Source organism: Chelonia mydas, chromosome 22 (assembly GCF_015237465.2).
Source record: "Chelonia mydas isolate rCheMyd1 chromosome 22, rCheMyd1.pri.v2, whole genome shotgun sequence".
NCBI lineage: Eukaryota > Metazoa > Chordata > Testudines > Cheloniidae > Chelonia > Chelonia mydas.
Genome location: NC_051262.2, coordinates 12633741 through 12659492, shown reverse-complemented (window position 1 = coordinate 12659492; position 25752 = coordinate 12633741). Strand labels below are relative to the sequence as shown.

General features: G+C 46.4%; 1 protein-coding gene across 1 annotated transcript; it reads right to left on the bottom strand.

Annotated features, from left to right (window-relative positions):
* Positions 1-21179: 21179 nt before the first annotated feature.
* LOC122463516 lies at positions 21180-25029 on the bottom strand. The gene is made up of 4 exons (XM_043533856.1): positions 24817-25029; positions 23683-23729; positions 22428-22527; positions 21180-21449 (listed from the first exon to the last, which is right to left on the bottom strand). Exons 1-4 carry the CDS (start codon positions 25027-25029, stop codon positions 21180-21182), a joined length of 630 nt encoding a protein of 209 aa, XP_043389791.1.
* Between the last annotated feature and the right edge of the window lie 723 nt (positions 25030-25752).

Genomic DNA, 25752 nt, shown 5'->3' with positions numbered 1-25752 from the left:
GGTAGAAATCTGGATTAGTCACCTTTTGTCTTTCTTACCTCAGATGCATTGATGAGTCCTAAGATTCACATTCATTCAGTTGGGAAATACAAGCCTGCCATGGGACGTATATGTCTAATCACTCTCATCTTGGGGAGGTTGTACAATGGGGCCCCCATCTTGGATTGGAGTTTCTCTGGGTGCTACTGGAATATAAATAATAATAATGAATTAGGAATAAAACAGAAGAGAATAATTTAATATGGACTGTCGTGTGGTCTAGCAGGTAGGGCACTGAACAGGCAGTCAGGAGACCTAGGGTCAAGTCCCAGCTCTCTCACAGATGCCCTTTGAAAATCTGAATGTTAGAGGTTTTTAAGGCCCGGCTTGACAAAGCCCTGGCTGGGATGATTTAGTTGGTGTTGGTCCTGCTTTGAGCAAGGGATCGGACTAGATGACTTCCTGAGGTCTCTTACAACCCTATGGTTCTATGATTCTATTCTATGTATTTGAAATGCATCAGGATGAACTTTATCATGTAGCTGATTCTGTGAATGAGGGTGATCTGCTTTTCCCATCAATTTTGTCCTTGGGCAAATAACATTCTCCTGCATGTGCCTCAATTAACACAATCAGTAAACAAGTGGCTAATGATACTGACCCACCTCTGAGATCTCCCGATGACAGGTGCCCTCTAAGAGCTAGCCATCCTATTATTAATAATATAGTCCATAAAAGAATTATTCACTCGGCTGCTACACCAATGGCTTGGTATCCCCGTCAGTTTCCAATTAGATAATGCCTTTGTCTGCAACAGAAGAATTTTTCAGCCATAGAAACGACTTGGTTGTTCCCAAGGAACCTGCTTCTCCCTTATTACCCCTCACCATGCGCACACCTACTCCAGTACAGAGAGCCTACATCAGGTCCATGCCCCACTGAGATCCTCTGTGAGACCTAGTTTGTGGCACTCCAGTGGCCGTGTGCTGGCCCTTTGTGCAGGGGTGAATTTCACCCCGTGTACACACATGCTTGCCTTCGCCTAGGACCTGAGCTATTCATGTTAAGCCCACTCCATCTCCACGGCACTCCAGACAGGTTTTCTCCGCGCCCCTAAGCGCCCCCAGCCTGCCTTTCCGTGGAAAGCTCAGGGAAAAGTGCTGCAGATCTGTCAGCAAGATAAGTGAGCTCTAAAGAGTGGTGATATCAGTCAAGGCAATGGCAGCTGCGCAGTAATTCATTTCCATCCTGTCTCCTGCTCTGCCCCGAAGAAGCTGAGACAGCACTTTCCCTCTGCGCTCTTGTTTCCTGCGGATTTTTCACTGTTCTTGACACGTCTGTGAGCTACTCTGAGAGAGGGTTAAACGGATGACCGTGCTACTTGTGTTAGAGGGCTGGGAACATCTACACCGCATTTAAACAGCCCTGCACTCTGAGCTCTGCGAGCCCGAGTCAGCTGGCACAGACCTGCCACGGATGTCTAATTGTAGCGTAGACAAGCGTAGTGTATCCTTAGCAGTGTTCCCTCTCATGTTTCCCAGGCATGTGCGGAATGAATTTTATTATGTGCACCAATATGGAGGTGATGTGTGACACATCACCTCCATATTGGTTCACATACCAAAATTCATGTGGCGGGGGTGGGGCCGAGGGGTTCAGAGTGTGGGAGGGACTCAGGGCTGGGGCAGAGGGTTGGGGTGTAGGTGGGGGTGAGAACTCCAGCTGGGGGTGTGGGCTCTAGGGTGGAGCCAAGGATGAGGGGCTCAGGGGCCAGGCTGGGGTAGAGGGTTGTGGTGTGGGGGGTGAGGTCTCCAGCTAGGGGTGCGGGCTCTGGGATGGGGCCAGGAATGAGGGGTTTGGGGTGCTCCAGGGCTACAGCGGGAAGAGCTCTCTCTCTCCCCACAGCAGCACCTGGGCTGCGGGGGAGAGTCACCTCTCCCCACCATGGCAGCTCCGCATCTGGGGCCATGGGATAGGTGCCTCTCTCTCCCCTGCCCACGGCAGGGCCAGGCTGGAGCTGGGTTGGGGCTGGCAGGGAGAGGCGCCTCTCCCTGCCCGGAGCGCCTGCGTGGCACTTAATAGGCTGCTGCACGGCTGCGCAGCTTAGAGGGAACTTAGACCCCCTAGACATTGCCAGACTGGATCAGACCCCAGGTCCATCTCGTCCAGTGTCCTGTCTTTGAGAGTGGCCAGCGCCAGATGCTTCATAGGAAGGTGTAAGAACCCTGCAGTAGGCAGATGTGGGAGTGGATGTTGGAGTTAGTGGGTGCATTGGTAGGAGGAAAGAGTTTAGGTGGGGAATCAAAGAAATAGCCAACTTCCAGGTCATACAGCCATAGGGAGCATGCCATAGCCATCCCGTGGACTATTTCCAGTGGCATATCTCACCTGTCACAGGCATTTGTATTCATTGGCCAGGGGATGGTGAAGTAGGAGACTCCCTGAAGGCCACATCTGAGGAGGTGCTTGCTGGAGTGCCACGGAGACCACTGTGGGTCTCCAATAGGCTAGTCCCAAAGGGCCCATTTCAGGTTGTACAATTTCTTCTCCCCTTCTAGAGGGCCCTGATGCTTTTCACAGAATCATAGAAAGGTAGGGCTAGAAGGGACCTCGATAGATCATCTAGTCCAGGCCCCTGCACTGAGGCAGGACTAAGTATTATTTAGACAATCCCTGGCAGGTGTCTGTCTGACCTGTTCTTAAAAACCTTCAGTGAGGGAAATGCCACAACTTCCTTGGGTCATTTGTTCCAGTGCTTAATCACCCTGACAGTTAGGAAGTTCTTTCTAATATCTAACCTAAATCTCCCTTGCTGCAATTTAAGCCCATTACTTGTTCTGACCTCAGTAGATAAGGAGAACAATTTATAACCCTCCTCTTTATGACAACCTTTTATGTATTTGTACTGTTTTCACTCCCCCCCCCCCCCCCCGTCTTCTCTTCTCCAGACAAACCCATTTTTTTTTTTTTTCAATCTTTCCTCGGAGGTAATCTTTTCTAGAACTTGAATTCTTTTGTTGTTCTCTTGTGGACTTTCTTCAGTTTGTTTACATCTTTCCTGAAATGTGGCACCCAGAACTGGACGCAATACTCTAGTTGAGGCCTCATCAGTGCAGAGTAGAGCAGAAGACTTACTTCTCATATTTTCTTACAACACTCCTGCTAATACATCCCAGAATGATGTTCACTTTTATTGAAACAGGATTACGTTGTTGGTTCATATATAGTTTGTAGTCCACTATAACCCCCAGATCTTTTTCTGTAGTTCTCCTTCCTAGGCAGTCATTTCCCATTTTTTATTTGTGTAACTGATTATTCCTTCCTAAGTGGAGTACTTTGCATTTGTCCTTATTGAATATTGTCCTATTTATTTCAGAGCATTTCTCCAGTTTGTCAAGACCATTTTGAATTCTGATCCTGTCCTCAAAAGCACTGCTACCCTTCCCACCTTGGAATCATCCACAAACTTTGTAAGTATACTCTCTATGCCGTTATCCAAATTATTTATGAAGATATTGAATAGAACCGCACGCAGGACAGATTCCTGCAGGACACCACTCAATATGCCTTTCCAGCTTGACTGATAACTACTCTCTGAATACAGTTTTCCAGTGTGCACCCATCATATAGCAGGTTCATCTAGGCTATATTTTCCTAGTTTGTATATGAGAAGGTCATGTGAGACAGTATTGAAAGCCTTACTATGTATGAGGTATGTCACATCTACTGTTTTCCCTCTATCCACAAGCTTGTTACCCTGTCAAAGAAGGACATTAGGTTGGTTTGACATGCTTTGTTCTTGACAAATTCATGTTGTTTGTTACTTGTCACCTTATTATCTTCTGGGTGTTTACAAATTGATTGTTTCATTATTTGCTCCATTATCTTTATGGTATCGAAGTTAAACTGACTGGTCTATAATTCCCTGGTCTGTCCTTATTTCCCTTTTTTACAGATAGATACTATATTTGCCCTTGTCCAATCCTCTGGGATCTCTCCCATCCTCCATAAGTTCTCAGAAATAATCAGGAATGGCTCAGAGATCTCTTCAGCCAGTTCCTTAAGTATACTAGGATGTATTTCGTCAGGCGCTACCGATGTGAAGACATCTAGCTTGTCTAACTTGTGTTTTGCTCAGTCAAGTGCAGTGGGACGTGGTGGAAATTCGATGTGCCCCAGAATCCTTTGCAGGAGCCAATTTGGGTGCTAAGGATTTCCACTGCAAATGACTGAGTAGAAACTACCAGCATGCTCGAGAGCAGTGGTTCTCAAAGCCTGTCCGCTGCTTGTTCAGGGAAAGCCCCTGGCGGGCCAGACTGATTGGTTTACCTGCCACGTCCGCAGGTTTGGCCAATTGCGGCTCCCACTGTCCGTGGTTCGCCGCTCCAGGCCAATGGGGGTTGCCGGAAGCGGCGCGGGCCAAGGGACGTGCTGGCTGCCCTTCCCGCAGCCAGTGGGAGCCGCAATCGGCCAAACCTGCGGATGCGGTTTGAGAAACACTGCTCCAGAGGAAGGAATGTCTCAGAAGGTGGGTCATGGGGGTTAAAAGGTAGAGCTGGTCAGGAATTTTCTGACAAAACTTTTTTTGCAGGGGCGGGCGGAGAAAAGATGGTGATTTGATGAAACCAAAACTGTTTGCAGGAAAGAGTGGATTTCAATGAATTTCTCATTTAAAAATTGTCAAAACAGGATGTATCAACATTGTCTAAATGAAAAATTCTGGTTTTTTTTTCAGTTCAAAGTGAACTGAAATATAAGCTAATTATAGCAAAAGTGAAAATCAAAACAGTGTGAAGAAAATGTTGAAACAAAACATTTTGATTGAACGGAACCATTTTTTCCCCCCAAGATTTTGACTTTTCAATCCAGATTTGGGATGGGAATTGTTTTGAAATTGCAACATTTTTCCCAGGATGAGAAATCTGTTTCCCACTCTATTAATGAGTGCGTTTCATGGGACAAAAAGGATCAGGTTTCAAATCCAGCAATTTAGGGCACCAAATACACTTAAGAATGACCCTGCCAATCACAGTGGCACCACCGGCTTCCCCAATCCACCTACAATCATGCCCACTCTCCCTGCTCTCACTGTTCTGCGGGCTTTGCCAGTACCTGAGCTCCCTCTCAGCACCTCCTCCCTGGCTTCCCACCCCTGGGTGCCTCTGGGCTCTCTCTCTTTGGCACCCATCTGAAGCAGCAGCCTGGTGCCAGTGGTGTTGGTTATTCAATAGGTGGCACTGTTCACCTGGAGTCCTTGCTGAGCAACCCTCCCAGCTGGATGTTATGGTTATGGGGTGCTCTGCATTTCCCACATGGAACCATTTGCACTCATAAAAGAACCCACTGTGCTTTTTGTAGGACTAGGCACAATAACCCTGTTTTCCTGGCCAAATGCTAGGCTGGTTAATTGCTTTTTGTCTACCTGAAAATCTCTGCCCTTCCTAGTGGGTACTGAATTCTTCACACCTCATTCTAAACTGTTGTGTCATGTTTCCATGTGCTGTTCAGCAGCTTCCATGTTCTACCCAGAGGTGGCTGCACTTCAATGCTAGGTGAAGCAACCACTATGGAGAAAAATTCAGTGGTGTTTCATTGCTCAAACCTCCCTGAACGAGTCTGGATTTTGTTGATTGAAGCAAGACTGTTAAAAAGATATTTACAAGCAGGCTTTTTTTTTTTTTTAAACAGCTTCGGTACACATCACTTTATGCAGGCAGCAATGATGAAAAGTGGCAGGCTGAACGCATATTTTGACACAGTGTGTTTTTTCTGAGTTACCTCTCCTTCCCCACCAATGCTTGTTGCCAGGATTCAAGGTTCATTGTTCCCAATCTTTGCTAAAGAAGCTTTCAAGTATTCTTTTTACTGGCACTGATGGGTGGGAGGGGAGGTAAAGAGGGTGAAAAAAGTCTGGCAGCTGCATCTGTGCAATGGAAAGTCACTTGGTGCTTCTTTTTTCATTTAAAAGTCTTTTCTTTCAGCACCTGTCCTTTGGTTTGTGCTACTGTATATAGTCAATCACCCTGCCGCCTCTCCACGCAGTGCAAACAACATACATCATATAACAGGGGAAGTTACAAGAACACTTTTTTACCTGTTCTGAATCATTTGCAATGCACAATAATAGTGGTGATGGTAATGAATCCACTTAGGGGTGTGAGCAGGACAGGTTTATCTAGATATGACTTTGCAATTATTATTTAGTCGGGAACATGTCATCTTTTATTGCTTTTAGTGTCTCTGACAGGTTAAAGGCCAGCTCCTCCACTGGTGTAAAGCAATGCCATTCCTTTGCAGTCATGTTAAGCACACTCCTTGGTTTCAGTGGAGCTATGCTGGTTTATACCAGCTGAGGATCTGACTGTAAAACGCTTACAGCCTCACAGTCCACCCTGAGCACCATTACTAGCGAGAGACTTAATCCAGCTGTTTGGAAAATGCTGATTATTTTTATTGTGGGAACTTTTTTCATAAAATTGGGGGATGGGGTTTGAAAATTTTCCATGAGACTTTTATTTTTGATGAAAAAATTGCATCAAAATCAAACATTTTTGGTTTCCTATTAAAAAATTTGGTTTTCAGTTTGACTGACACTGACTAAAAAGGGGGTTTGGTTTGGGGTTTCTGAGTTTTTTGTTTTTGAAAAAGAATGGAAAATTTTAACTGAAATGCAAATGTTTCATTTTGACTGAAAGGCAGGTTCACTGAAAAAATTCCAGCTGTCTGTAGCATTTATTATCCCCATTTTAAAAAAGTGAGAAATTGAGCCCCAGAGGGGGGAGCTGGCTTGATTAAATTGTATTGCAGGTCAATGACCGAGAGGGGCCTAGACCTCAGCCTTCCTGGTTTGCAGTCCCAGACCCCAAGCATTACACAACACGCCCTGGGCAGTACTCCTGCGTAAGACACCAAGGATCAGACCTTGGCACAGGAAACACCAGGATGAAATCCTGGCTCCATCAAAGTCAATCGCTAAACTCCCATTGACTTCAATGAGATCAGGATTGTACTCTCATGATAGGTTTCAGAGTAGCAGCCGTGTTAGTCTGTATCTGCAAAAAGAACAGGAGGCCTTGTGGCACCTTAGAGACTAACAAATTTATTTGAGCATAAGCTTTCGTGAGCTACAGTTCACTTTATTCAAATGCCCTTCACCAAGCTACAAGGTTGTATAGGCCAGGTCCTGGTTAGTGCTGAGCTCCTCCTGAGAGATGCTTAGCACCCTCCACCTCCAGGAATAGCAACAGGAGCTCAGCGTGTCCAGAGCAATGCATCCGATGATGCTCATGTAAGTTTATGCTCAAATAAAGGTGTTTGTCTCTAAGGTGCCACAAGTCCTCTCATGATAGATATAAACTGGGTGTCGCTAACAGACAAAGTGCTTGGGGCTCTGTGCTTGCCTTCATGCACAGACCACTGAAAACGGGGGAATACCCATGAACATTTTCAAAATTGGGAAGCTGTTTCTACTTCACAGGCTTCCAAACATGCCCATTTTCCATTTATTAAAACATTTTTCATGAAATTTTTAATCTAAATTTCATTGAAACGATTATAGGAATTGGGTTTTTTTTAACTGAAAATGGTGGGCTTCCCCTCCTCCCAGTAATCAAGAAGTTATCGTTTGCCAACACATCCTGGTTTGGGCAAATGGAAAAAAATGTTTAACAATCTTGTTCATTATTTTGGGCCTGTTTTTGATCATAAATGTAGGGATAAATGAGAAATTTGGAAAAAGTCCAACTTTCTTACCCCCTTCCATCCTCCCACCCCCAAAATTGTTTTAGAACAAAGGCCATTTGTTTCCTCGTGGAAAAACTTTGTTGCAATGTTCCAATCAGCTCCAATGGTAGCAACTTTAACTAGCATCTCCAAATTTAACTGCAAAGGTTCTTCATCCCTTTATCAGCCCCTGGAAACCAGTCCAGGTATTCCCCTTCTGTTTAAAAGCAGGATCAATATACAGGAATAGACTGTAATAGACTGCCAGCCTGATATAGCTAATTGCATCTTTGTGTCTCTAAACCACAATGCCTAGTTCTTGTTTCTCATTTTTCATGTCAACCATTTCTGGGAAAAACAACAGAAGAAAGAAAAATAGAAAAAAGACAAAGAAACAGAGATATTTACCTAAGTCATCAAGTGAAATGAGAGCTGACAGGTTCTGTAATGTTACATGCCCAGTACAAAGCGGATTGCTCATTCTGCTGCTCATCTCTGTGTTTGACAATCCTCCATGCATATCTATTGCGCTTTCTGTGCACTCCGGCTCCAGGAACACCCTGCTGGTGAGGGAGGAGTGGGGTCTTTCTACAGCTGTCCTCTTTCCAGCAAAAAGTGTACAGGAAAGTACTTTGGGTGACAACAGAACATTCAGCAGATCAAAGGCAAACCAAATTAAGCCATTAAGTTCTGAATTCTATTCCCATCTCTGCCACTGAATCATGCTGAGTTTCCCTAGACTGACTTTTCTATGCCTCAGTTTCCCCAAATGAAGAGAACAATGCCAACCTCCACAGGGAGTGGTGAGGAGTCATGGGTTAACCTAGAGCTTTGAAAATATAGGGAGAGATCCCAGCTGAGGACTGGCTCTGTTGAAGCTGGTTCTGATTCCCACCAGCTGGGGATCTGGCTGTAAAGTAAATGTAAGTTTCATTCTCCCTATTATTTCTTTCAGCTGGGTCCAAGCTTTCCCACAGTTCAGGGCTGTTTGGATCTGGAGTTTCAGATCAGGCTCACGTCTCCTTAGAACTAGAGACTGGCCATGTGAGGACCCTGACCCCAGATATCAGTGGGATTTGGGATCTGGATCCAAATCATGAGGTAACATTTGGCAGCTTAGGTGCATCTTGATTCATACCCACATTAAGCACTTGCCTGACACAGCTGGGACTGGAGGGACAGGAGAGACTCCCTTAGCAATAGCACTGACACCACAGGGACCCCCAAGTGCCCCTGGGGATGACAGATCAGGGCACAATGACAAGGTGAGTAATAGAATGGGGTCACATTGGGCAGCATTGGTGTCCCTGGCTTCTGTCACTGCTGGAGTTTAAAGTGCCAGTCTTACTCTAAGCGAGGTCACTGGCAGAACTTGCATTGACTTCGAAGGTGCCCCTAAAGTTGCTGAAGGAAAGAGCCCTCCTTTACTAGAGGTGGGAGGCTGGGTTTTGGGCTGATACCCTGGGGTGGTTTGGCTCCAAGTTGATTTATCTGGGCCTCCAACATCTGGGGCTGAGGGGTAGGTTTTGGATAAAATGGCTCTGTCCCATATACAGGGTGGGCCAAGGCGGTCTTGCAAAGAACACCCCTGTGGTGTCTGTGATCCAGGTTCCATTTCATTGGCACTGAACTTGAAGATCAGGGAAGGGGGAAGAGGGTGGAGAAAAGGTTCTGGTTTGGGCCCTGTTTTTGTGATCGACCAACAGGATGGCATGATGGTGGGTCTCTCTCTTTATCCCTCTTCCTCGCCCAACTCCCACGTGTCTCAGCTGCCTGCAGCGAATTCACAGACCCCAGTGAGCCTGGCAGAGCAGGCAGTGCTGAGGGACTGAGAGGGGAACACAGAGCAGCGTTGTCAGATTGACTGTCAAAAGGCCGAGCCCATATAGCCTCCTTTGTCCCTCGCCTGAGACAGCGCACACAGCCTCCATATCTATACTCCAGTGCCTTTCCAGGCCCAGCGTGATAAACTTGTCACTCAGGGGAATGAAGGGAGTTTAGGAGCAGGCATCTTGCTAGAAAGCAGGAGTTCTTTTCCCCCCCTTTGGCTCCCCACCTTCCCTGCCTGCTAATTTCTCTCGGAGATAACATTTCTGCAGCTCTAACTCCCTGGCGCTCCGTCCTCTGCAGCAGCAGCATTCAGGGGGCTTCAGAGCACGCCTTTCATGGGGGACGAAGGCGAGGAACGGATTTGGAGTCCTAACGGCGGCTCATTTGCGGGCTCAGCGGGACGAAAATGCTGCCTCGAAAGAACTGCTGACTCCTCACTTCTCAAAAAGAGAACGCTCTTGCTGAGAAAATCCTTCTGAACACTTGTAGCCTAAAAGCCCAGCAGAATCTCTGGGCTGAGCGGGTTTTGAGGCATATCTGAGCTGTGCTCCTCTTCTCTGCCTTCGTCTGCAGATGGAGAGGGATCGATGGCAGCTGAGGGGCTTTGTAACTTCCACCCCAACGGGGAGGGCATAGGAGGGGCAAAGGAACCTGTCTGGGGCCAGTAAGACCCGACTCTCACCTGAACCCTGAGAAACTTTTCCTGGGTTCAGAAACATTCAGACCACGTATAATTGTTTCCCAAGCTGGCGATGCTCTCTGCAGTCCGGGTTCCACAGGTGAGTGGGAAGGCCAGGATGCCATGGGGAATGCCGCCCATGGGTTAAGCTTGGCCTGGCTTTGCAGAATTCTAGAAGTAAGAGCTGGACCATCCAGCCTGTCTCCCAAGGGCCAGTGCGGGATTGCTCCCTGCTGCACATTTCCTACAGGCCAGGGAAGGTTTGGATGGAAAGCAAGACACACCAGAAGCCAGGTTTAAAGCCCAGCTTTACAGGCCCAAGAGATCTCAATAAATTGCAGAGCTTTAACGTACTGCTCCAAGCCTCACCCATCTCCAGGGGAGAGACGTCAACAACATGCAGGGCTTTGAATAGCATCTTCATTTTCACGCCAGAGCAGACTGCTCCTTCCACGGGAAGTCCCAGATCCCTGCCCCTTTTCCCCTCCTCACCCGTAACATGGGGAAGCTCACAGCTCGTGCCCTGTACCTGTGACACTCCAGTTTCATGGGACTCTTACAGCTCCAAGGTAAAGACGGACTCACTCCTGTCTTATTATTGCTCTTGGCATTTTGCCAGCACAGTTATTTTAAACGGAGACTCTGGCAGCCCCTCAGCAACGCTGGACACTGAGGGGCTGTCTGTATCCAGAGAATGAATATCGCATGGCAAGCTTTCCTGCCATCGTGTGCTCAAGCCTGGCTTGGAGCATTCACCCTTAGGGTTAGAGAGCATTGCTCATTCCTTATGGCTCATTCAGTTCTTGCCCTTTCTGCTTCGGCTGCTCACGGGGCGTAGTTAATACCAATCCACATGTGGACCTTTATCCCCTAGGACTGGATCAGCCAACTCATTTCAAATAGGTCTCCGGTTAACATGGTAAAGCACTGATCACAGCAAGATTAGAATTTACGACCTAGAGATGAGAGGGACTTATTTAGCCCATTCTTAATCTCGCGACCCACATAGACACCCATCCCTTATTGCTTGCATTAGCAGGGCAATGGACCAGCTGATCTCACTGGCCTTTTCCATCTCTAGCTTTTGAGACGAAACGTGTCTCCTGTTTAAATTGGAACAAGCACAAAATGCTTTTCAACTGAAGCAGAAACAGTGGGGAGTGGGGCTGCTTATTCTGTCTAGTCAGTATATCTCCCTGTACATTAAGGCAGGCAATCGCAGCGTTAGGGTGGCTAATTCTCCCTTGTCACTCAGGGCCAGATCCAAAGGCCACTTAAATCTTTCCAGAGATTTCAAGGAAGTTTTTGGATCAGGCCCTTAAAACACACTATCTAATCTAATCTATCTATCTAATCTACTTAAATAGCTCCCCTTTTACTGTAATATCTGAGCACTATGTTCCCTGGCTGCTGCTTCTATGGGATTCTATACTAGCTGAGTGGAATGTGTAAAAAAAAAAATTAGCCACTCACGCATCTGTATCTCATACAGTAGCATGACTCTCCTGTCATGTTTTCACTTTTTCCCCCTTGTACTTGATGTTTGCAAGCCTCCTTGCTTTGAGATGTGTCAGCTACAATTGGGCCTGAAACACTGAATAGCTGCAATTTTCTTTCTCTCTCTCTCCTTTGCTCGAGTTTTTAATTTTCTCCTGCCTCTGCTTGAGCAGTTTTTGGCGAGTTCAGTTTATATCTATGTATGCAAATAAGCAGAGCAAATAGGTTAAGGAGCTGCAAAGATAGATCAGTACATTCCAGGTACATGCAACTCATGATAAAAATCATTCAGGGCCATTTCTGGACTCAGCTATCCCTGGTGCCATGCTCACAGTTCAGACGCCACTCTGAGCTGTGTGCAAATATATTGCTCAAGGACAGATTCTGCCATTTGATACATTTGTGTAAATCAGGAATAATTCCATTGGCATCAGTGTGTTGATCTGGATTTACACCCATGTAAGAAGGAGCAGAACTGGCCTGTAGCTATATATTTACTGATGTGCAAATACTAGCTGTTTCATACGTCTGTTTTATTGTTTTAAAAATATTTACATTTCTGCAATGGAACTGTGGCACATGTGTATTCTGTCCAGATACCTAAATCTGCTTCCTCTCTGCAGGGAAGGAAGAGAAATCATTGTCATTCTTAGGACTTAAAATTTTTATTCAAGCTAATGTTAAAAAATTATATAATGCACAGGTTAAAAAAAGAGTGTCTGTACAGATGTATAGTGCTTAGATTATCCACAAATACAAAGTTTGCTTTAAAAGTCAGAAGATATAGTACACATGAGGAAATTAACCAGAATAGCGATTAACTATTCCAGAAGAGCTCCTCATATGCATATTCTCTTCTGGAATAAAAATGATTTCATTCCAGAATGATTACTCCACTTTGCAAGTGCACTAAATATTCCAGTCTTTTATTCCAGAACGGTGACCAACTGGGGAACTATTCTGGAATAGTTTATAGCTATTGCGGTCAATTTCCCCATGGAGACAAGATCCCACTCTTGGGAGGTGTTCATATTCTGTGGTGATGGGCCCATGTAAGAACCTGGAGGTATAAATAAATAGAATGTGGGGTATTATGAACAATAAGGATTAGTATAATGTAGTATTTTGCATCATAGGAAGAACTGGTCAAAAATATGGGGGGAAAATCCATCCATTTTTTAAAGTTTTGCCATTGGTTTTGTTGAAATTTGAAAAAAGGTCCACCAGATGAAATCTTCAAATATTTTACAAGCCTCACAAATCCGATAATTTTTCTACACACTACTGCAATGCCGATAGCTGTGGGGTGGGTTTTGTATGGTTTCCACCCAAACTCCATGGAGTCTATTCCTCCAGGCTCTCTTGTGACACAGCCCCTGTCTCATTCGAGAGCCAGACCTTTTGCAGAATCACTCCTGGGTGGGAGAGTTCAAATAGCTGCTTGTTAAATAGCATCTGGGATGCTCTGTACTCTGAAATGGAATGAGAGGGCATCTCAGGACAACAGAACTGTTTCAAAAACCTGTTACAGCACTGGGATACCAAAGAGAATCTGATTACTAGTCCCTAACTAGACACTAGTTAGGCCTATATAGTCTCACATTTGCATGTATGGCAGAAAAAATTTCCAAGCCTGTAGAAAGCGGCTCCACTTAGAGATGGTGAGAAAGATTTACTCTCTCCAGACATGCAGCCATTCTGCTTCCACATCCCACCTTGCCACACCTGGCCCTTCTGGTCTCTGCCAGTGGTTCCAACCCCTGCCACCCAGCCTGAGAAGAGATTTGATGAGAGAGGAACTCTCTCATTGTGAGTAACTGACATTGCACATCATGTACCAGTGCCCAAGGTGGGGAGTTATATTCACATGATGTGAGGCTGCCTTAGTCACCCTGCTGTGTGATGCGGCCTGTTGTCAGAACGCAAAGCACAGGTCAAAAGGGTGTGAGAACCCATTTCCTGGAACAGATAGACCAGGGGAGCTGAAGCTTTCTGATACAGGGCCAGATTCTCATGTACGAACCAGCTGAGTGCAGAGGAGCCAGATCCTGGATTAACTGGCCAGTGGAACAATCTCCCAGTTGGTATAAAGACAGAGGAGCGAGGGCCTGCTCCCCCCAGTGTAGATGGCTAGTTGGAGGCAGGAGGGGGCCTGGCAGAGGCAGGTCAGAGAGCTCTGCTCTCTGATTCTCTGGCGTATGGTCACTTAGGGAGCACCCACTGCTGGTGTAAGATAGAGCAGCGCCAACATTGCCCTAACTCACACCGTGGTTGAAGTTGGGACCAGCGCAGGGCAGATCAAAGATGCAGGGAGCCATGGCTGACTCCCTTATGTCGCCCCTTGCGGACCGAGTGGCTCTGAGATATAGGACAGAATCGAGCCCACAGAGTTTGGAGGGAACAGAAAGACTATCCAGGGCTTATTCCTAGCCCAGTAGCCATTAGCCAGGTGGGCTAAGGAGAAGGCACAAAGCAAATCGGCCCAGGCAGGGCGATTCTGTTGAGCCCACTGCCTTCCAACTGCTTCTGCATGTTTTTCTTTCCAGTGAACAGTGACAGGCAAATACATGGCTTTGGAAGTGTTGGCTCATTCCACACACTCTGGGATGCGTTCCCAGCTCGGGGCACAGCGGGGATTTGCATGTGTCAATATTAGAAAGCAAACACCACGCTCAGAGAAATATTGAAGAGCTGGTTGCCCTCCCTGCTTTGTGTTTTTATTTGTCAGCACTTATTTTTGTTTCCTGACACAAAGCGGAAACATTTGGTCAGGCTGCAAGTGTTCTCATTAGACATAGCAGTCTGGGATGCCATTCTCTTTGCAGTAATGCTTTAAGCGCCTCTAGCCACTTTCACACCAAGGTCTTGATATGTTTTGTTTGTAAACCACACTTCACATTCCACTCCACTGGCTCAACTACATAAAGGACAACAGCCTACTACTGCTGAAATTTAATGGAGTTAGTCCATTAGTCAAAAGGGTAGCAGTCTGTGCTTTGGTGCTGAAGTTCATGGGATTAAACCCAGCTGAAGATGTGTAGCAGTGAGGATGTTTCAAAAGCACTCAGTGATGGCTTGGTAAGACTCATAATGCCCTGTAAATAAGGTAATAAACTCAAGTTGTAGAGAAGGTAAATTGAGTTCCATACAGGTAGAACAACTTGCCCAAGTTGACACACAGTGGTCCAGTTTCTTGGCTAGCATAAGCCATCGTGACTTCAATGGAGCTATGCTGACTTGCCCCAGCTGAGGGTCTGGCCCAGTAAATCAGTGGCAGAACCAGACCAAATTCCTGCTTGATGTAACTCTGTTGAGTAGGTAACCAGGAATGTTGCATGCATTAAAACTGCTCATTCTGTACACTTTGAGCAGGGGGGCTGATGCGCAGCTTGAGGAGACATACCCATGCTAGCTCCGACTGGCCTAGCATGCTAAAAATAGAGCGTAGCTGCCACAGCGCCAGGGACAGGATAATACGTGCCTAGTGTCTCCGATGGGTTCGTACTCAGGGTGGCTAGCCCCTTCTGCAGCTCGCTCCGCTGCAGCCACTCTCTCTATTTTTAGCATGCTAGCTTGCTCTAAAATAGCTAACCCTAATCCCTCCCCCCCCATGTAGACATGCCCGCAGCATCTGATTTTGTGTAGCTTTATGCCATTTATCTCAGTTGATCGATTTCCATCAGTTTATGTGAGATCAGATTGAGGCCCTTTGCGTATCAAATAGCATCTTTCAGTAACCTGGAACACAGCAGCTATTCCGCCTTTGTACCATGGTGCATTAGTGTCCAACACTAGACTGCTATTATGTCATTATTTTTAATATTTTACAATTTTTTGGCATGGGGGTGTGCAACGGGAGAAGGCTGGTTTATAGAAGGGAGAGTTTTGTCTTGTGGCTAACATCAAGGAGGCACTTCCTCAGCTGGTACAACTAAGACTGGTCTAACTCACTAACCAAACAACTGCTAATTAAAAGTCCTGTGTTCTATTCCCAGCTATATCGCAGACATCCAAGGTAAACCACTTCACTTTTCTATGCCTCACTTTCCCCATCCGTAAAAGAGACATAACAATACTTCTGTACGTCCCAGAGCCTCTGCAGGGTAGAATTCGTGATGGTTTGCAGTGTGATTGGAGATCCACAGATGGAAATGTAAGCTATATAAAACATTACATCCAAAAAATGACATTTAAAGAATGTTAAGGGTACAGAGTCAAGCACTTAGGAAATGCCAGGATTAAGGTTGCCTGTGCAATTTTAATTCACTTCCCCCTTCTATGTCTGCATTGTGGTAGTCATTGTGATCACATACAATTTCTTCCTTTTTCAGTGCACGGGATGGGTGTTGGTAACTAAATGGATAACTAGTCAATATTTGTTTTATCCTCATCATTGAGTGTGTGTCCCCATACATTATGTACTGCACAACATCCAAGCTCGGCACCAAATACAGAATTAATTAATTTCCTCCTGGGCTTTTCTATGGTGCTTATAGTATCTTCGGTCCAGCTCCTCAAAGACGTTCAGATGGCTAACGCCTACTGATTTCAGTGGGAGTGAGGTGCTAAATACCTTTTGGGCCATCGTGCTTTACAACCATTGAAGGATTTATCTTTATAACACCCCTGGGAGGTGAGGCACTGCTCCCTTTCCCATTTTACAGCTAGGGAACTGACACACTAGGACCAACACTGTCAAAAGTGTGACGTGGCTTTGGGTACCCAAATTGAGTAGCATGGGCCTGTTTTTTTTTTCCAGAGTACTTCACATTTTATAGCACTTCATGCAGTCACAGCAAAACTCCCATTGGCCTCAGCCACGTTGTGAATGCTCAGCACTTCTGCCAAGCAGACCCCTTGCGTCTCATGATGAAGACCCAGAAAAACACTACCTTGCGCCACCTTTAATAAATCCTGGAAAGCAAATGAAGGCTGGATCAGGAGGACTTGGCCTGAAAATGACATGCGAAGCAAAGACAGGAGGTGATGTCCCTCCGGCATCTGTGGTCAATGGGTAAAACCCACCAAATCTACCGAGCGTGTTTTTGTACCTGGGCACATGTTTGAAGAATTGATTTCTTGCGGTAGCGTCTCACAGAAGGCAAGCTGTGCCTGTGAGCTGATGCTGACAAGGGAAATTGGAAGCTCACTGTTGTTTGACAGGTATATTATTCCAACTGCCCTCGATTTATTTACAAAACAAGGAGCTCAGATCCCTGAAATGATGCAAGTCAGAGTTGCGAGAGGCCTGGTTCCTTAGCCTCTCAGAGCTGGCCTCAATTTGCTTGACATTTCAAATGGATGAAGGGGGAAGGAAAAAAACAACCTATGCATCTCAGCCTTTTCCCTCAAGCCAACAGACCTCACACTTAAAAAGCTAGGAGGGAAAGAATCCATGTTTATTTTTCTTGGCTGTGGTGACCGGCATAATACAGCAGCCATCACTTCATCAGACCTTCCCCACCCACATGCTCCTTCGCTGGACTGAATGCTGCAGGGGGCCATGAGGGTGACTTCTCTTTCCCCCCACGTGGCAATAGGGGATCTGATGATGGGTGCAAGGGACATCATGGCTCAGATTGTCTTGCTGCCTCCCAGCCATCAGTGTCCCATAAGAGAGACAGGAGGCAAGAGACCTGCTTCGGGGAGCTCTGCAGACTGAATTGCCGGACACCGTCCTCTGGGGAGGAGAATGGCATCATTAAAAAGTCATCGTTCTGTGCACCTGGGCAATGAACTGCAGATGAGTCAAGCATCCTTGAGGTCAACCGCATCAAAGGCTGCTGATAGGTTTCAAAGGGTTGGCATGGAGACCGCATCTTTGTCCATGCTAGGAGGAAGCCATCTCGCCCCTATCAGCCTCAGGCTCCTCATTTCCCCTTCCATGTTCTCCATAGCTTAGCTCCCTCCTAGTCTCCTTTACTTCCCCACCAAGACCACTTCACTCAGCCCACACTGCTCATCTGGAGGCTTCCTTTGTATCCATCTCCCACATCCGCCTGGGCACTCCTTGGTGCCTGGAACTCTCCTTCTGACCCCATCTGCCACACCTCCCTCCACCCTTCCTTTCAGTCCCTGCCCAAAAGCCAATTCTGTGCACTTGCTTTCAGACCGGTGGAGCAGAAGGCATTGGACCACAACACTGTAAATGACTTGGGGCCTACCTGCTAAAGAGAACCCCGCTCTACTTGCTAGGAGCTACCTTCTCACTACCTGCCACAGCTGAGAGCAATGGGGATGCTCTCTCCGGAGACACCTTCCCTCCGGTCAGGAGCTTAGGAGGGTGCAGCAGAGGGAGGCTTTCTTTGCCTCCACCACAATCACACCTCACTCCCCAGGCTGCATTTGATCGGCCTGTGATCAGCATGATTGCTGTTGGCATGAATGGGGTGTGTGTGTGTGTGTATGGCTTACCTTTAACAGAATAGGTAATGTGTGTGAGTGCAGAGCCTGGCTATATCTACATTGCAATTAGAAGTGGGACTGCAGCACCAGTAGACCGACCGGAGCTAGCTTTCATCTAGCTACCTTGAGTCACGATAGCAGTGACACTGTGGCAGCACGGGTCTGGGTGACTGCTCGATTATGTGCCCGGGTTCCTGGGTGGGCAGGGCTAGTCCATGCAGCTGACCGCCTGTGCAAAGCTCGCTCAGATATGTCTACGTGGGCTGCAAATGCACCCGCTGATTGCAGTGTTGGAAGGGGCAGGGGCTGCTTGGGTGTATCCTAGAAAAGTAGGCTAGAACGGACCTCAAGAAGTCATCAAGTCCAACCCCCTGCACTGAGGCAGGACCAAAGTAACCGAGGGTGTGTGTATGTCTGTGCATGCTTTTTCCTATTTAAAGTCTGTTGGCATGTACAGGGACCCTCTCCAGAAGGAGTAGAGCTGAGAGGCAGAATCCCTGGAGAATCTGGGGATGGTTAAATGAAGCAGATTCACTTGTATGTTACTGGAAAATTGAAATGGGTATCAGCCTCTGACTATGTAGCTTATTCAGCTCATGCCTCCTGCCTGCAAGCCTCAGTGCAAAATTCATCAGGCATCAGGCTATAGAAAACCACTGAGACATCCTGGGAAGCAGAGATTATGTCCTGTCCTGAGAGGTAAACTGCAAAATAGACCTGGACATAATTTAAAAATTCTGTTTCTCCTTTTTCATGCACCCTGACTGGACCACTGTTAGGAAAGCCTGGCCCAGCTTGGGTGCCCATAAAAGGACCACACACTCCATTTGAACATGGAAGTGGTGGCTGCCTGCCCAGACCACCAGACCTGGATGTTGCTCTGAAGTTCTCCAGCTGTCCCCCTGAGAAACCCTCCAAAAAAAAGCATGATTTAAGCCTCACAACGCCCCTGTGAAGTAGGCGATGGGACTAGATCTCAGCGGGGGAACAGTGCATTCCATGTGGACATTATAATCCCTGTTTCCACAGGTGAGGCACGGGAGAGGGCAAATAACTTGCTTCAAGATGTACAAGAATGGTATTTAAACCCAAGGTCAGTGGGGTCACACGGAGCATGAAGTTGACCTACTGCATTATGTATTATTTGTATTACAGCCACACTGAGAGCTCCCGGTTAAGAAAATGGCCCCATTTGTGGGGTGCTATCCATGCACTTAGCAAGAGACAGCCCAGAGTGTTTACAATCTAAACTGATTGACAAGGGCTGAGAAGTGAAACAGAGGCACAAGGAGGAGAAGTGACTTCCCAAGGTTAGCCAGCAGGTCCGTGGCAGAGCCAGGAAGAGACCCTACATCTGACTCCCAAACCAGTGCCCTATCTCCTAGGCAATGCTGCCCACCAAAGAGCCACCCTTTTAGGCCATTCCCTACCCAGTTTGGGGTAATCCCTCAGTGGGTCCCATAATGAGCTCCTACTTTGTGCCTGGAGCTACTTGGAACTTGGTAAGGATTTCCCTTAGTGCTGTCAGAGCTAAGTATTGTGATTCCAACACCGGATGAGACTCCGGCACCATCACCATTCCAACACTGGTTGAGACTCCAGCACCATCAAACCCAAACCTTCACCCTTGAGAGCGAGCCCTAAACCTGTCTGAACTCACCACCGAACCGAAACCTGCTGCCTCCTCAGCTCATGAAGGGTTGCAAGCGGAAGTAAATTCATCCCCATCCCCCTGGAGGGAGCAATGGGTGTTCACAGGCAGCTTAGCCCTGGTTTTACCTGAGTTTAGAAGCGCAGGCTCTCCCTTTTTCACAAAGCGGAATGGCCAACGGGTTTAGTTGTTTTATACAAAAATCTGAAAAGCCCTACTGTTTTCTCAGCAGTGATTTGATGAAAAAAAGAGAGAGAGAGAGAGAGAGAGAGAGAGAGACACGCAGAGACCTAACCTTAGATCCCTACGGCGGTGCAGTGCTGTCTGAGATGAGAGACTGAAGAAATAAAAATTATATGTTATTGATGTTATGAATTCATTGTGCCCTTAGGTTTGATTTCTCCCCCCACCGCCATCATTTCTTTTTTAAACTATCAATCTATTGAAGTCACTTAGCCGTCGAAGGTGAGAATACAGCTGGTATTGGAATGAATTGGCCATGCGGCAATCTCTACAGGTCCCTGTGTGTGTCTCCAGTGGTACCTTCTCCAAGTTAATAACTCACGGGGGAATGCAGCTTTTAAATGAATAAAATCCCCCCAGACTAAAAGGCGTTCAAAGCTGCTGAGGAATCTGTTTACATGCTTCCTCCTGTGCCCTGCTGGCCTCAGAGAGGAAATCCTCCTTCGGTGTTTGTATTGTGAACGTGAACTTAACAGATCCTAAACTATTAGAGGGACATCTCCAGAAGGGGTACCCAATTTCCCCTGCTCTCACTTGAAGCCAGTGGATATTGCAATTGCTCAGTAGCTCTCAGAATGAGGTTCTAAGGCAACATAATGTGGGTGCACTGTGAATAAAAAGCAAATTTGGGGAAATCAGTTCCTCACTCCTTCACCTGTCAAGCCCTGAGTTCTTTGATTCCTTTTAGAGTTTTATACAACATGATCCAGTGGAAAGGGCCTGAAAGTGGGAGTCAGGACCCCTGGCTTCTCTTCCTCCCTCTGCTACTGACTTCCCAGGTGACCGTGGGCACATCACATAGTCCAACAGGGTCAAACTTAGGTACCTAAAGTTAGACGCCTACATTCCTATTGAAGCACTGCAGTAAGTGGCCTGATTCTCAAAGGTGCAGAGCACCCACAGCTCCCATTGATTTCCATAGAGGTTGCAGAGGTCCCAATACATCTCAGGATCATACCTGTGATTATCATCCATCTAATCTATCTATCTAGGTTATTATATTATTGCTTGTCTCTGTAATATCAAAACAATTCCATGTTTTGTCTTCAAATGTATTAATTAAGAGACAGGAGAATCAGTTTGGATAAATCAAGAGCTGACCAGAACCTTTGCTCCAAACTTTTAAGGTAGATTCTAAAATGTGCATGTACTTCCTAGGCCCACAAGTATTCTTCATGGCAGCCTCTGCTCTCCTGGGCCGCAGCTGGTACGTAAAGCAGAAGAGTATCCCAAGGAAGGCTGCTCTTCTAGGCTGTAGATCTGATTGAAGATCTTAGGAGAAAGCCTCATCTCCTGTGATTTCCATCCCATGTTTGGCAGTCCAAGAGGTTCAGCAAGTTTGGAAGTGGCTTTTGTATGAATTTTTGGCTTCTCATTTGAATGGAACTCGAGTTCCATTGTCCCCAAGCATACCGGCTGTGCTCCTTGTTGTCCTACCAGATCCTACAAGAACATAATCCAAATAATGACTGTAAGGCCTGAAAATTCATAAACCATCAACATTGGAGAAGGCTGCTGTAACTTACTGGAAAACTAAGGCCGCCAGCTTTTACGGGCAGCGGAGCACTACTGTCTATTGAATTTGGAATGGTCACTGGTGCCTCGGACAGGATAAAAAGACAAGCCATTTTTCAGACATGGCAGGATGTTTTGAGCTGGGTTGGAAATGGTTTTCCCATCCTGCAAAAATTTTCAAGATGTCCAAAATTTTTCCCATCCCAAATGATGACTAAATGTTGAAATTTCAAAAATGTTTTCAAACAAACAAAAAATTTGGTTTGGGTCAATCAAAAGGTCTGACTTTGATCATTTCAAAAATTTTGTTTTGCTTTTGTGCATTTTCATTTTTTTGTTTAAAAAGGTCAACAATTACCTTAAATTTTTAAACAAAAAGTCATTTTGAACCAGATTTTTTTTTTTTTTTTCGCATTTGGAAAATGTCAAAGATCTCCAATTTCAACAAAACATTTTCTTTTCCTTACAATTTTTTTTAAGCTGAGAAATTCCTCATCCATGTTCCTTTCCCACAAACACTTTCCATTTCTACGAACTGACATTTTTCAACAAAGAAAAACCTTTTCGCAAACAGCTCTGTTTTTCCGCATCCTGAACCAGCCTGTCCTCTCTGTTGGCATTTAGTGGTAATTTCTTGGTTGGTAGATAGCTCCAGATACTAATTTGGGATCTGAAACTATTTCTGTGTGTGTGTGTGCTTTGCAGCTCACCTTTAAAGTCTCTTCAAAGAGCAGAGTGGAACAGGCTCAAAGGCAGTGAGGGGCAAGAAATGATAGCATCCTATGTGTCAGAAAGAGTGGGTGCAAAAAGATTCATTCTCCTGCTGCTTTAAGCTACATTATGACCAGGGACTTCTGACCTCTAACTTCACACTGCAATGTTTTCCCTCCACCTTCCTCCCCTCACCTCCACTCCAGCCAGCTTCAGGACACGTCCTTTCCTCTCGCTCCAAACATCACAGGTAGCGAATAAGGCTGCAGAGTCCAGGGCTGCCAGATCAAACACCCTTTAATGAATGTGGAAGCAATGGATTCATTAGTCTCAGGCCATATGTGCCTTTTAAAAGCTGCTGCACAGCATGAGGGAACGTGTGTGTGGGGACAGGGAGTGGAAGTCACCCAATGGTGAATAAAAGCTGGGCGAATTCTGCCCAGTGGCTGGCTGCCTTGGTCCTCTTGCTGACAGGGATGGACGTTCCTGCTATAAATGAGTCTTACTAGTTTCTTTCCCTTGCGCGATTTGATCTATGGCTGCTTGGTTTAAATTGGGCCCAAACCAAAAGTCCCCAGTCCCCGTGACTTAGAGGGTGTTAAAAATCCAGACCTGAATTTTGTAAATGGCCCCTCACTTTAGGGCGGGTCTGAAGCAAGGGCCAGATTTCCAAAGGTATTTAGGTGCCTAAAGATGGAGAGAAACATCAAAAGTGCCTAAGCAGGTTTGGCATGTAACTCTCATTGATTTCAATAGGACTCAGGTGCCCAGCCTGATTAGTGCTTTTAAAAATCCCACTAGATGCCTCTCTGTATTTATAGATACCCGAATGCCTTTAAAAATCTGGTTCCGAGTGTCTGAAATCTGGGGCACTGCAACTCCAAGCCAGGATCTGGATTTTGCACTGTGAACTAGTCTCTCTGGCACTTTCCAGGCAGTATTCCAGCTCACTGGCCTCTTTTCATGAGACAGCTATGCTGTCAGCTTGCCTCTTAGGTGAAGGATAAAATCTTGTTCCTTCTCCTCCTCTTTTTATGCAGTTACAGACTATTGTCTCTTATACCAGTAGGTCCCATCTTCAGAGACTTCTCTTTGGTTTCCTTTGTCTGGGATAACACTAGGCTCAGGCAGTAAATATAGCCTGTCTCCACAAATGTCCATTGTTCTCTATGCTGATTGAGTTAGCCCTGAGGCTCGCCTTGAGTCACTTTCCTTTGACAGATTTGGAGCCTAATATTTTACATTTGTCATATTTCTTAAACTATTTCCTGCACAACCACCTTACAACAATTATAAGGACCAGTGGGCTTCTGGCTCTTGGTAGAGACCTCACATGCCACCTGTTGGTGAAACATTACGGTCAATACCAGACCAAGGGGATCCCTGTAAAACCTTGTGCACCCTCAGTGCCCACTACCAGCAGGCACCTAGAAGTCTCTGGGTCACTCACCCATCTCTTTGTATGCTCCCATCCAACTCCAGCCAACACTCCTCCCTCTAGACTTGTGTTATTTTCCAGTCCCAGAGCAGATACAGGACTCAGAAATTGAGAACTTCCTCGCCATGTCAACCCGCTTGGTAACTGCCCTCCACCACACCGAGATTGCAAGCCAAGTACTCCAAGTTCAACTGCTCCCAGGTACAGGTGGCATGCAATCTGAGCCTACAAGTGCTTTCTTGGCAGTCTGGTTCATGTTCTGACCATAGCTGATCAATCAGTAATCAGAGCTTCCACATTGCACACCCCCATCTACAGAAATTACAGGCTATAAAACAGGGGGGATATGACTGAAGTCTATAAAATCATGACTGGTATGGAGAAAGTAAATAAGGAAGTGTTATTTACTCCCTCTCATAACACAAGAGCTAGGGGTCACCGAATGAAATTAATAGGCAGCCAGTTTAAAACAAACACAAGCAAGTATTTTTTTCTTCAACAACACACAGTCAGTCTGTGGAACTCTTTGCCAGAGGATGTTGTGAAGGCCAAGCCTATAACAGGGTTCAAAAAAGAACTAGGTAAGTTCATGGAGGACAGGTCCATCCATGGCTATTAGCCAGGATGGGCAAGGATGGTGTCCCTAGCCTCTGTTTACCAGAATCTGGGAATAGGCAACAAGGGATGGATCACTTGATGTTTACCTGTTCTGTTCATTCCCTCTGGGGCACCTGGCATGGGCCACAGTCGGCAGACAGGATACTGGGCTAGATGGACCTTTGGTCTGACCCAGTGTGGCTGTTCTTCTGTTTTTATGTTCTTAGGGGATGTCTTGATATTCCTGGATTTTGTTTTTTGTTCTTTTAGCATTCCGCTTTGCACCAAGCAGCAGTTCCCTAATTGTGACTAGGCCAGTGCTGTGAGGCTCTCAAACCTTTTACTTCTTGATTGTTAATCTGAATCTAATACAGGCTGGTAGCAAACAGAAGCTGAGCCCATCTGATGGGTGCTTGGAGTCCCATAAAAATAGGTTGCCCAGCCTGGTTCCTAGTCAATGGGTCTGCACCACTCTGCAGTGTGGCCCAGGAGTCAGGCCCCGAGCTATGAGTCATTGAGGAATGGAATGCTGCTCTCCTCTGCCCCGACCTCGGACTCCTCCCCATGCCTCAAGTTTTCCATCTGTAAAACATGAATAATGACGCTGCTGAGGGTCCTTTCTGAGGCACGCTGAGCTCTATGGTTGCAGAAGGTGTTGATCTTCACCTGGCACCTTTTGTGAGTAGCCTCAGCAGAGAGGCCAAGAAAGCGAATGAGCCAGAGCCTGAAATCCGTCTTCAGTTCAGGGTTGAGGCCCGTCATGTGGGCAGCCTATGCAGCTCCCGTTGCACATGCTCTGAGAATAAAGAGAGGATTACAGAGCTGTCACGCCCCTCCTACCACCTGTAATTCACTAACACAAAGAGAAGGCCTGCACCCACATCTGGCTCTGATAATTGCTGTGTAGCATTTAGAGACTTCTCTTTGCGTGGTCATATGTGCACTTTGCAAGCAGAACCTGTGTGGTAGCCATGAGCAGGCAAGAACATCTGAGCCTCCTGGATTCTGGAGTGCTTTTGGGGACCGCCTGGCATTGATTGATGCTCTGATTTAAGATGGCGAGGGCTGCAGGCCGATCAATACTCTATCTAATCAACATGGCAGGCATCACAGCCGCTTCACTGCTCACCTCAGCTGCGAAGAAAACAAGGGAGCAAGAGATTAACTCAAGTGCTTAGAACTCCTCTTGATGAATAATTGAGTCAATGAGCCAGGGAGGGGCCCAAAATTCAAGCAGGGAGCAAGGGTAGGAGAAGCAGGAGGGACACCAGGCAGGAAAAAAAAGGCTTTCAAGCTAGAAGAGAGACAACAGTGTGGGAGTGTGCAGTGCAGCTGCCTCTGATCTGGGGAAGGGAGTGGAGAAACATGACTCCAGCTGATTGGTGGAACTTGTGTCCCTTGGACTGTTGTCTCGTCCTCCCCCTCCCCCCTTTTTTTTTTCAGTATTCCCTTTTGAGGAGTGTTAAAAATGCTGCCTGCACTGAT